We start from the raw sequence: 12932 nt of genomic DNA, 5'->3' as shown, positions 1-12932 counted from the left end.
CTGTAAAATGCAGATGAATCAACACTGTTAAATTACAGGCAAATTAACCCTGGTATATTTCAATCTACAATACATACAGCTTTCTTGATCATACAAATTTCTTTTGGTTCAGATAAGCAAAATGAAACCACCCCAGTGTCTTGGTTTATTTCTTCATCTACTGCAAGGTAATCTGGATTACTTTCTTTCCCAGCCAAGGTCTGTAAGATCCAGTGATGAGTAAAACACTGCTACCATGGTTACCCTCTTGGCTTACTCCCAATGGGCAGGATTTGGCACTTTCCCTCCAACAATAGTAACCACGAAATATTATGTTAAGTGGTGAAGGAAAATAAATGCATTACAACAAATACTATTCAAAATTCTAGAAATTAAGATAAATATTTGAAACCCTCACACTGAGTATGTGCATTTCTTGAACTGCTCTGTGGGGTCATTCTGCAGAGGCTTCAAGACAAATCCTGCTACTTAGGCTATCAAGGATGTACCAGCGTGCTACCAGCAGCATTACCTTCAAGGTCAGTTCAACAACTTACTGTTGCTGATCTCCACTCCCTTGATCTGTCTTTGCTCAAGTATATTCCACGGTTCCAACCCAGAACAGAACAAAATTGCTCAGAAGACAAGTCAAATACCAAGCAAAACAAAACAGCCCACTGCAGAACCATAGCGATCTCTCAAAAAAGGTAAAACGTTCTACTACCATCATGCTTGCTTCTAGGAGGCAAGCCATGCACTTTGCTACCTTGACTTTTCTGTGCAACACCTTCAACCCCTGATTCCTCTGCTGAAGTGCTTTTCACCATACATTAATTGCAGTCAACTTCAACTTTAGATTAAATACCTCTTCCAGGAATTCCTTTGGCACCACAGGCATGCAGAAGTATTTCAGAGAAGGTGTGCACACTGACTGTGAGCTTTGTGGCTTGCCAGTTGGCAAGCCCTGTATCAGTCCTCTGATGAAAAATACAGTGGGTCCTGCCAATCAGCTCTGCAGGAGAACTAGTAGGGACAATCAAGTTCCTCTGTGACCAAATCTAGAAATCAGCACCTTGATTTGCTCATTCCTTTGGCTTATCCTTCTCCTGGTTTCCATTACACCATTCTTCCCCAGTTCTCCTCCACTCTGTTCTTTCAGGATGTCCTCTTGAAGAATTTTCTTGTCCCACCTTCAGGACCCAGGGGATCATCTCTACCTTATATATTTGATAAACTTATTTGTAAGAAACAATTCAACCACCTTCAAAACAGACTCATTTGTCTGCACCCTAACTAGCGGGAATAATATCCTTACACTGCATAGCATTCAGGCTGGTGACTTAGCTGTATCCTTGGATTTGGTCTTCACTCTGTGTCCTCACATACTGTCTGTGTTTAATTCTTAAAGATGTTTTGAAAGAATCATCTGCAAAATACAGCCTTTCCTGACCATCCACATCTAGATTTTCATCTCATGTTATTATTACAAAACACTTTTTCCTCTTATCTTGACAGGGTAATTTCCTCCTGCTGATATCCATTTGCAGTGTTTTTCCAAGGATCATTTTTCTAGCCTGCAACTGTAATCACCTCTTACATGGTCTTGCACTTGCTCCTTGTTGCTTACAAAATACCAGCTTCTTGCCTTCACTTTCAAAGCCTCTCTCAGGCTGCCCCACTAGCATTCAGGCTCTCAGTTGGCCATGTCCTGGTCAATTCACTGTTCTGGTTAACTTACTGCAGCACCTTCGATTTTCAAACAAGCACTAATGTGCTGTTTCTTATGCTGACTGTTATGCATGGAGGAACCTTCCCAGAAGACTGCGTCATCCCCCCCCCAACCCTGTCCTTATCCTTTAGCAGTGATAATTGCAAAAATAAAGGTTAGATTACTGATTTACAATATTTTCCTACCTGCAGACCAACACTTTAAGAGTGGTTTCTTGTGTTTGATTTATCACCTGCATCACCCACTGTATTTTTGGTGTTAGATGCTTAGATGTTTATGAGTAGGAGCAAACACTTCGTATGGTCTGTGGTTAGGACTCCACAGAATGATGAAAATAGAGTAATAATGGTCCTCTGCAGACATCAGATTAGGCATAGAGTTAAGGTCCTCCTGTATTATTGACTCCAAACTGATGTTAGGTCACACAGGCTCACAACAAAACAGAAAAGCTTGCCACGCATTGAACACGTTTGGGTGTGTCGTGGTTTAAACCCAGTCAGGTAACTTGTTCACTCACTCCCAGTGAGTGGTGCCGAGCTGACAACAATCAAGGTCCGTGTCCGTCTCCCCCCGCCCTGCACCGGGGCTCTCCCCTTCCCCGCTCCCGGAGGAACGGGGAGGAGGATCGAGAGAGTGCAACTCCTACGGGTTGAGACAAGAACAGTCCAGCAACAAATCACCACCGCTACTATCAGCTAAAACAATGATAAGGGAAAATAACAAGGGAAGAGAATACGATACCACCGGCCAAGAAAACGAGTTCCACCCGGAAGCCCCTGTCCTTCCGGGTAACTCCCAGTTACCCCCCACCCCGGGCATGACGTGCTGTGGTATGGAATACCTCCCCGGCTAGCCCGGGTCAGGCGCCCCGTCTCTGCTTCTTCACAGCTTCCCCTCCTCCCTGGCAGAGCATGAGCCCCACAGAGTCCTTGGTCAGGGTAAACATCACTTAGCAACAACCGACAACATCGGCTTCACCAACACTGTTCTCAAGCTAGAAGTCAAAACACAGCACTGCACCAGTTAACACAAAGGAAAAAAACATGACTGCTACTGCTGAACCCAGGACAGGGTGTTCCTCATTATCCAACAAGAAAATTTTCAAACATATTTTACTTTTTTGATAAATTACAAAGCAACACTAGTGGTCTGTTAGTCATCACCAACCCAAAGGCAACATCAACACAAACCTCCTGGCCCTGCTGTCTTGGCATCTTGTTCATGTTGTGTTCTCAATATTAGTGTTTTAAATTTGTGTTTAGAACAAAAACCTGCACCCTTTTTTCATATCCTAGATTCACAGTCTTTGAATCAGCTGAATGACCTCATGTTTTGGGGTAAGAACTTCTGCTGTGCTCCCTTATGTATTAAAGAGTATGAAAATAGTATCAGCAGTAACTCTGTATATACCTAAACCACAATCAAACTGCATTCTTTGGTTTTGTTTTGGCAGTACCCCTTTAAGTACAACATGAGTAGAAGCAACAGCAGCAAAAAAGCTCCTTTCCAACTGAACTAAGATATCAAATGTTTGGTATTTTTATTCAGTGTATTACTCAGTGCTGCAAAGCACATTCCGAAACTTGATAACAAACTGTATGCTGGAGGAAAAACCCCAAGGAGAGAAAGGGGGGAGGAAAAACATAAACAGTTCTTCACTTCCTCTTAACAGAAAGAAAGATAGAAAAAACAACATAAAAGAGGCATTGTTGCCTAAAATCAGTCATTTTTTTTGTCCCTGGAAATTCAGTTAAGACAGGTTTTCTCATCACGGTATAATCCAGGAAAATGCCCTTCCTTTCCTTTCTCCTTTCCCCTTCCTCCCAGTAGAACCTAGACATGAAACTAACTCAAGTAATCTTCGTGTTCCTTACTGGAATTCATACATCCAGCAAGGGCTGCAGCAGCTATGATTTGCCAGAGAAATTCTGTCGGTTTTGACATGTGCTGCTAATTTAAAAAAGGAATTTCAAATACATTTGTTCCAAAATTGCTTGGATTATTATTCAGCCTTATAAAAGTAGCAGTCATCCAAGTATACGTTTTACCTCTTAGAAGGCCTGTTTATGTTTACAAACCCATTGTCTTGATTTGTGTATCTTATTCTACAAATTTTAGTGTTTCTCTTTTGATAGCAAGAGCCTGTTGTGTCTGTACTTCTAACAACACAGAGAGAATATTTGAGCAGCCTGTACAACTCCTCTCTCCTAATGAATACCCAAGAGCTGCAACTCTTTTAGTAAATAATAAATGAAATTCTGCTTGCAGTATGCTTCTAGGCCCCTTAAAAGTTTATCCTAAAAACCTTAAATCTGTGGAGTAAAATACTTAGCAATATTCTTCAGTAGACTACAGCTATTTCACCTGCTTGAAAAATCAGTTTGTGCTCATGATGTTTCAAGAATTACCATTTGGACCAAGAAGGCAACATCCAGTTTCCAAAAGACGGCTTTTCCATTAGCTTTCTATTTCCTGAGAAGACCAAAAATGAAATGACCTCCCACCATCCAGCTTTGTTAGTGAAGCCTTCCATAATCTTAGGATGCCACAGGATATGGCCATTTTAATGCTCAGTATAATAAAAATCTACTGCCCATACGGATGGGGACAGGAATGCAATGCTGCTTGACTTTTACTGGAAAAACTGCAGTAATAAGACACAAAAGAGGATGTAAAGTTTCTGGTTGTGGCTAAAGAAAACACTGTAAAGTGCTCTGGTGTGCTCTGAGGAGCTTGATTAGATGGAGCACAGCAGATGTGCAAATAGCACAGATCTGGTCAATGATGATTTTCCAGAAGACAGGAAACATTGCTGTAACTAGGCAGCACCCCCACGTCAAAAGCTAATAAGCTATATAAATTACTTTGGGCAACGTGAAGTCCAGTGAGGACAGTGATGGTTTTAAGCCAGTTTATTCTTGCTCTCTGAGGCTGGACTGAGAATTATGCTCCTTCAAGACCCACTGCATACTTTGAGACCAATGATCAAACTAATACAAACACAGATGCTTAAAGCAGGACTCTTAACAGATCAGCTGCTGTCCATTCCCTGAATGCAGGGCTCTCCAAGGACTCTGAGTTGTGCCTCTGCTCATGGTCAAAGGTTCCTCAGACATATTGGCCCTTTTCTGATGCAGTTGAGAAGGTAAAAATGTGTAGTCCTCCATAGGGCTAGATCACATTGGCACTCAGAGCATGCTCTCAAAAGAGAGAAGTACAATGGAGACAAGTCAAATTTTGGGCTTTGTTCAGTTTGATCTAGAAGCTGAATTCCTAACTTCCGTGGATAATCCCAAATTAAAGCCAGAGGCAAGGGCACAGGGATGGGATATGGGACTTAGGCAGGGACCAGGGATGCAGGCACAGCAGTGCACTGAAGGGAACAGGAAAGCTGCTCCTAAAGAAAGACAACCCTTGAAGCATAATACTGCTCTTACAGAGTACAGTACGACCTAATTATTTCTGTGCAAAAGTAGCAGCAAGTTTTAAAAATCTGGAAGCCATGCCACTTCATTTAGAAATTAAGGCCTGAAAACCCCCAATAACTTCTCATCCTCAAAACACCACAAAGCTAGGCTGTCAATATCTGTTGTGGGGCTTGTTTGTTTGTTCTGTTTTGTTTTAAGTAAGCTATTGTTTGCTTGATATAAGAGATGCGACTCTGAGCTACAGCATTTGTGAGTGGAGCTTTTCTGCCTAGGAAGAAACCCACCTAAGTTTGTCTGTTCTACGTGCTGAGTACGCACCTCTCTCAACTCTTTAGCTACCATCCATGATGATGGTATACATATGCTGGCTCACTGGTGTGTATTTGGCCTCAGGCTTGGGCAGCACACCTTGCACTCTCCTAGCATTTGTGGCCCAGCTTCGCTCAGGGATAAGGAGGACTCTGAGGGATTGCAGAGCTGCTTGGAGTCCAACCTCAAGGACCTGCCTGGCCAGAGGAAGCATCATGGTGGCTGTCACACTAGGCATAAAACGTAAATGCTCTTGTTGTGCTGAGTGCAGCAGAAAGCAGAAGAGCAGGATCAGAGATGCTTGTTCAGTGCAGCTGAGATTTTTGCCTATCTGAAGACAAGCTAAATTCTCTGACTACTGCTGGAGAAAAGCAGCCTCCTGTTAAATTCCATTAACCTCCCCTGCCCCCCCCCCCCCCAATATCTAAATTAAGATCCAAAGGGAATTTGTGTAAGGGGAAAGAAACAGAAACTGAAAAAGGTCCACTAAGCAGACTATTTTTTTTTAAACTTGTCTCCTCTTCTGCCCATGTCTAATTTTTATTTCCTCACTGCCATACTGGAAATAGAACCTCAATGCCCAGAAAGGCTGTGAAAGTTGCTTATTTTAACCTGCTGCCTTGTGAAATGGATGGGAAAGCATTAGGGAAGGCTAGGAAAAGCACAAATAAATTAGCTATGATAGTGGTCCATTACATCCATTGGCAGAGAAACAGGCTTGGTTGAAGAAGGAAGATGAGGACATCTGTCAAAAGGTCAGTCTTGCTTGTGGGAGTATAGGGTCTGGGGCAAAGCTTGATTATCAACTCTAGCCTGATCTTCATCTCTGCCATCAAAATCTTTACTGCTCATATATCCCACCACTGCTTCAGCCTCTCTTCCAAAATGGGGCATCAGGAACTGGTTGAAATCTGGGGGACAAGGAATGCCAAGTCCTGTTCCACACAACCTGCTCCCCTCCCAAACGTTCCCTGCCGCCTTCTGTCCTCTTTGTTGTGTTTCTCCTTCCTTCTGTGCAACCTTAAAGCAATGCCTGGTTCTCCATGTACATGACTTAGGTGCCCTGCGGGCACGGCTACTACCACAGGACTAGGGTGTGTGCTATAAATAACCTCTCCAGGCACTAAGATCTTGTCAAGCAAGAAAGCAATGCCTTTGTCTGAGGGCCTCTCTGCACTCCCCCCTGGCCTGCTACAAGCTGTAAGCAGGAATGTCAGGACAACATGACCACAACTATTTCAGAAACGGGTATTACAGCAGAGTGACAGCTCCATGACCTTCTTTGTTTCAAGGCTGACCTTTCCAGAGCTTGCAAATCCACATGCCTTGGGTGCCAAAGTAGTTGGCAGTGCCTACAAACGGCATTCTCTTACATATAGGTTGCATATATACTTGGGTGAGGCGGGCTGAGTCTTGCCTCTCAGGGTGGTTGAATTCCCACCTTTTCCTTCTCTCACAAGCCATGCCGTGACAGCAGGGAAAGCCCTGTGGGTGCAGCTGAGCCCTACTCCCTGCCTCAGACAGAGACCTGAATTCATGAAGCTTTATCCTTTCAGGAGGTCCTTCATTTTCCCAGCATGAAGCAGGAGATGGATCATCCTTTCTATGTCAGGGGAAAAAGGAGTCTTTTCTGAGGAGCTCAGGAGGTCTTTGTCACCTTGGGAAGTCCAAGCCCTCTTTTTAACCTACCTGCAAAGACAGACCCTCCTGAGAAGGCCCCAGTTCCCCTTCACCATTGTCTCAGCCTATAAAAGCTTTCCCAGTTAAGGGAATGAGAATGAACTTGAATGAGAATCTTGACAGACTGAGGAAATTCAAATATAAAATAGAGGTTGTCCTTAGGTAAAACTGACAGGAAGGGGAGTGATGGTGACCATGAGACTGGTAAAGGCCTCCAGCCTGAGCAGGGTGGGAGCCCTGGTAGAGAGTAAGGGCCCTGGTGTAATGCTCAGGCAGTGCATAACGAAGACAGCACGTGACCATCTAGAAAACTGCTGATTCTGTGATACGTAACATGCAAAAATTTGCTTTCAGCTACTTGATGTCTTCCTAGCGTGGGTAGGGGAGAGTGAGCCGAAAGGACTTTCAGTGTGTGAGGGCTTTATGTAGTGAGGAATGAAGAGGGAGGATGGTGCTGAAAGAGCAGAGATGCCGCTAGTTGTCTTTGATGTGCTCAAGCTGCCACGTAATAAAACTGTCCACATTTTCAGGACACAGACCATGCCTGAGATTTCTGTCATGGGTCCTACAAGAAGTTATATATTGCAAGCACTTAAACTCACAGCCAGTGGCCTCTTTCTCCTGAGGAAGTGCAGACATCCTCTGCTGCCATGGCCAACAGTGTGTCCACAGTTAACTTGGGGCCACTTTTGCCTGGAAGTATTTTTCCTCTGTGTGTGTGTCTTTGCTCCTGCATGTGATAAGAGAGAAGGCTAGTCTTCTAGCACCTCTACCCCACTGTCCTGGTTTCAGCTGCAACAGTTATTTTTATCTTCATAGTAGCTGGTGCAGTGCTGAGTTTTAGCTTTAGTCTGAGAACAATGCTTGTGTTTTAGTTGTTGGTACGTAGCTTACTCTGGCCGAGGACTTTTCAGTCTCATGCTCTGCCAGTGAGGAGGGGCACAGAAAGATGGGAGGAAGTAGCTACAGGACACCTGACCCAAACTAGCCAAAGGGATATTCCATACCACGGCACGTCATGCCCAGTGTATAAACTGGGGGAAGTTACCCAGAAGGCCGAGATTGCTCCTTGGGTCAGGCTGTGTATCAGTTGGTGGGAGATGAGCAATTGTATTGTGCATCACTTGTGTTTATTGTTTTCTTTCCCTTTTCCCTTTTAGTTTTATATTCTCTCCCATTGTTATTTCCCTTCTCATTATTATTATTATCAGTAGTAGTATTATATTATACTTGTTAAACAGTTTTTATCTCAACCCATGGGTTTTACATTCTTTCAATTCTCCTCCCAGTCTCATCCAGAGGGATGAATGGGAGGGTGAGCGAATGGCTGTGTGAGTTACAGCTGAGTTACCAGCTGGGTTTAAACCATGAAACTCACCAATGTGGAGCTCAGGGGAAAAAAAAGCCCAACACCTTAACTCTGCCCCGGTTGGTGAGAGCCCCTATGCACCCACTCTGCTGGTAGTGACTAGGAATTTCCTCTTCCTGCAGCCCAGGGAGGAGTGTTGCCCTCCTCTGGGAGCAACACCATATCAGCTAAGTCTCACACATCCTGTTTGTCTTCAACCTTTGCACACTGTGCCATGTCTGCATTTAACCCTCAATAAACCCATGGAAATCATGGCTTTCCTACACCATTAGCCAATAATCCTCGTGACAAAAAGACCTTTGTGCCAGCTACTGTGACACAACCACTGCGTTGGTGGCAACACCCGCTTTTCTTTAACTGCATGGGGAAGTGCTGGGCAGAGGGTCTCATCCATCCCACAAAAACACGTCACCTTGTTTTCTGCTACCTCATTCTGTTGTCACAGTCACAGCTTTGCTAAGCAGCTCCCTGATATTCATGCCAAAATTTATTGCTGATGAAAAGAAGCCTCCCAGTCCCCATATTATCTTTGCAAATATCAGCTGCTGACTGCTAGATGCAAGCAAAGTTGAAATTCCCAGTAAAACTCTGGGAGTTTAGTTTTGCTGAGTTCAACCTTCTGAAGTGGTATGATGAACTGAGCTCTACACCTTGATGCTTCTCCTGTGCAATTTGATGTATAGATATGACTGCTTGGTCACAGTGCAGATTGGCAAATTGAAACAGCTGATTGGAAGGGCAATTTCCACTAAATCAGCTGCAGCACACAGCCATACAGTGGTAATTAGGAAAATCCAGTGATATTTAGAGAGGTTTTTTTGTTTTTGTTTTTTTTGTTTGTTTTTTTTTTTTTTGTTTGTTTTTTGTGTGTTTTTTTTTTTTTTAATAAAAAGAATCAAGATGCAGCTGGATGCCCTGTTGTTAGTATCTGTGCTGATAAGAAAATGAAGGGATTAAATTGTTTTCCATGTAACGCACTTTCACCTCAACACTTTCCTCTTCACCTGAATGCCTACAGTCTTCAGGGGGGCAACAGAATGAAAAGCTCCTTCTGCATAGGCAGATCCAATCACCTCTCCTACAAATCTTAATCCATTGGATACTTGGCGGGGTTTCAACAAAGAACCATGGGGCCTCCAGTTCCCCCATGCAGAGAATCTGGCCCCTCTGTGACCCTGCCGTGAGCTCTGGCCTGCATATTACAGAATTACTTTCTATCCTTTCCATCCATCTCAGAAGCAATGACTGAAATTTAAGAGTTTATAAAAAAGAGATTACCAGACATTCAGACAGTCATCAAACCTTACAGAGAAACAGACTGACAGAATAAATGAAGTAATGCTGCTCTGGGAGTTTAACTGTTGATACCTTAAAGTGAATGAAATACTATAGAGAATTATTTACTCCACAGCACAGTAATTTTTATGTTGCTTTTATTATTTGCCTGGAAAGTATATTAATTTAAATGTGAACAATTACAAAAAAGTAGAAATGATTATGTTGGATTTTCTATTCTGTAGTCATTTTATCATGACGATCACACACCAGCTCTCGGAGTCAGGACCGTTTTCAGGCATACACAAAACTTAGGCAAAATAACCATCCTCCTTTCAGCCCAGTGAAAATAAGTACACATTCTAATTTGAGCATATGGCTTGTTCCCACTACTTTCCCCAGGTGAAGCAGGGCTCAGACTGTTTTCTTACCTGGGTATGGCACTCTTCCTTTTGTTACCAGTTCTGTCAGTAGGATTCCAAATGACCACACATCTGACTTTATTGTGAACCTTCCATACAATGCTGCTTCTGGTGCAGTCCATTTAATGGGAAACTTTGCACCTAATGAAAGAATAAATGAGTCTTAATCAGAATAGAAACAGAGTCAAAGTACCAGTTTGCAGGTTACTGCTGTCTTCTACAGCATATGCAGGTGGACAGAGCTGCAGGAGAGTGAGTGTTACCAAAGGCTCCATGGAGTATGGGCAGAGAAGACAGGTGGGTGGAACACGCAGGGCAGAAGGAAAGACTTAGCAGGGAAGGGGTGGGTTGGTCCCACACCCCAAGAGATGGCTAAAACATTTTAGTTCAGGTTAGAAGTTTTATAAAAGGGGAAAAAAAAAAGCCAAATATAATAGAAATTCTTTCTCTCAAAATGTTTTAAATTAACGTGTCCCTGTGATATTTGTAAGTCAAACACAGTTAGCATGTATGAATTGAATTATTGGGAATGTACCTCCCAGTTTCAGTGCTCAAGCTGAGCAAAATGCAAAACAAACAAACATGGTAAAAACGTAAATTCAAACCAAACCTAATATTTCATTAGAAACATGCAAGGACTTAAAAAATAATACTGCCATTTCAGTTGCTTGGAGTGCAATGATGTCAAGGCACAGCTCTGGCCTGTGATTTATAACCTGACAGTGTACTTTAAACTCCTGGCACTGAAAAGCCTGCAGTGCCTTAAATACGTGCAGTTCTAATGTGCTCATCCATCATTAGAGCTTGCAGAAGCCGGTTGTGGTAAGGATGGTAAGATAGCAAGTCTTTACACACTGATTTATTTGCTTTTCCAATTGTTTGCTGTTTTCTTAGGGAAAATAATTTCAGGATGACTTTAAAGAAAAGTCTTGTGGTAATAATTAACTTGTAGTATGTACAAAAAAAAAATGCAGACTGTTCCCTGGTGCAAAAGAGTTGTGTTGCGTATTCCTGATCCCTAGTGACAAACACTCTTGAATTTGGAAACAGACTGACTTTGATTTCTCACCACCCTCTCATAAAAGTTCCCTCAGCTTCTAGGAGGAGTGTGGAAAGTGTAACAATGTGGACAAATCACTTTCAGGGAGTGAAGTTATGACACTGTTTACAGTTCCCTGCTGGTGCTGTTCTGTTATCACATCCAGTGCTCGGTGCCCCATGTCTTCTGCTATACGTCACAACTTGATTTGACTCAGAGTACAAAGTAAACACGTTAATAATTCTCATCTCCTTACTTAGTAAAACATCAAGTGCTGAAACTCTACATGTGAGTGATCCTGAGAGAGAATATTACTTAGAAACAAATACATTTTCTAGGGAAAACTGCAGTTGCTCAAGTAAATCCTGCTAAATTAACAGACACAATACGAAGTTTTACATCTCCAATGCCTGAAGTCAGGAACTTGAGTCTAATTAAGCATCAACGCATCAGTGGTTAGATTTGCAAAGGTGCCAGAGGATTTTTGGATGTCTATTCACTTTCAAAAAAGTCTGCCTCTTCTGTATTTTCATTAGTTCATACGCAGGCAGGAGCTAAAATTTGGGTGCTTGGCTTTGGTTTCAATCCCCCTAACTTACACTTCTTCATGGAGCCAATCTTAGTTTAAAACACAGAAAATTTACAGAACTTCACCTTCTCTTAAAAACCGCCCTGGCTGTGATGTCTGAGATCTCTGCGGAGCAGCCTGCCATCACTTGAGCCTCTGTTCTGGAAACTGGCTCTGCTCCAGCAGTACCAGCAGCCCCATGGGGTTGGCAACCAGCTCCCCAGGCCACAGGCAGATCCTAGGGCTATACACCCTGTGCTGATCCCTGGAAAAACTGCAGGCTAAGTTCATCTGGTGGTCAGGTTCCCTAGGCCAACAGTGACTGGCTTTAGATGGGCTTATGCAGGCATGCCATGAATATGAGGGCTGATGTCCTGCTGCTCTCTCATACGTGCAGCTGAGACAGTACACACACACCATGCCAGCTGAATGAATTGCTCCAGGCTGGCAAGCAGCCTGAAGGCCTGGACCCTGGCTGGTGGTGTGTGAGATAGCCAAACACAAGGGTTTGCTTGTTCATGTGTTGCACACATTTCATTCTATAATTTATTTATGTATTTTTTCTTTAATCAGCTGTGTTTTTCTGAGAAGCTGAGCCAAACCTGGGCTAATTCCCTTGTGCTTCATACCAAAGGTAGCAACAACTTACAACTCATCTCTGGAGGAAAAGAATCTCTTCAGACTCGTTTGTGGCCAACTCCCTCAGTACTTTTGCCTTCCTCATCTACTGCTAGTGTGGCACTGGGAGGTATATGGTGTGTCACCGGACCATGGGAAGATGCAAGTAGTAGGTGAGAAGGGAGTACAATTCCAGCACATCCCTTTTCCTGAGAGTTAGAGCAGTACAAAAGCCATTGGGCTGTGATGAACACTGCTGGAGAAGACAAATGGTCTCTGCTGGGGATTTTATGATGACAGGATAGCTACTCATTCCATTTCCATGTTGCCCCTGCTGTAGGTGATTCTCTGGCTAAAGTAACTAATACAAAAATCACATGCTCTCCATTTTGTGCAGTATTTCCTGAACTTTGGTTTGAAGTGATAGATGGGGAGGAGGGAAAGGCAAGATTGGCAGAGAGGTTGCTAGCATAGCCAGATTCATGGCTTTCTGGCACTGCAATGCATGCTGGAGGA

At 43.2% G+C, this 12932-nt stretch overlaps 1 protein-coding gene across 4 annotated transcripts in view; it reads right to left on the bottom strand.

The window, feature by feature from the left end:
- The window catches only part of FYN (FYN proto-oncogene, Src family tyrosine kinase), a 144460-nt gene that overhangs the window by 2976 nt on the left and 128552 nt on the right, over positions 1 to 12932 (bottom strand). For all 4 annotated transcript variants that reach the window (XM_061460116.1, XM_061460114.1, XM_061460117.1 and 1 more), the window contains one exon: positions 10201 to 10332. In XM_061460116.1, coding sequence (XP_061316100.1) covers positions 10201 to 10332 — 132 coding nt within the window. The remainder of the gene's footprint in view (positions 1 to 10200; positions 10333 to 12932) is intronic.

This window comes from Pezoporus flaviventris, unplaced genomic scaffold (assembly GCF_033815535.1).
Source record: "Pezoporus flaviventris isolate CSIRO_AGI_PZ_B2104156 unplaced genomic scaffold, CSIRO_AGI_Pfla_v1 ptg000031l, whole genome shotgun sequence".
Classification (NCBI taxonomy): domain Eukaryota; kingdom Metazoa; phylum Chordata; class Aves; order Psittaciformes; family Psittacidae; genus Pezoporus; species Pezoporus flaviventris.
This window is presented reverse-complemented; position numbering and strand designations above follow the sequence as displayed.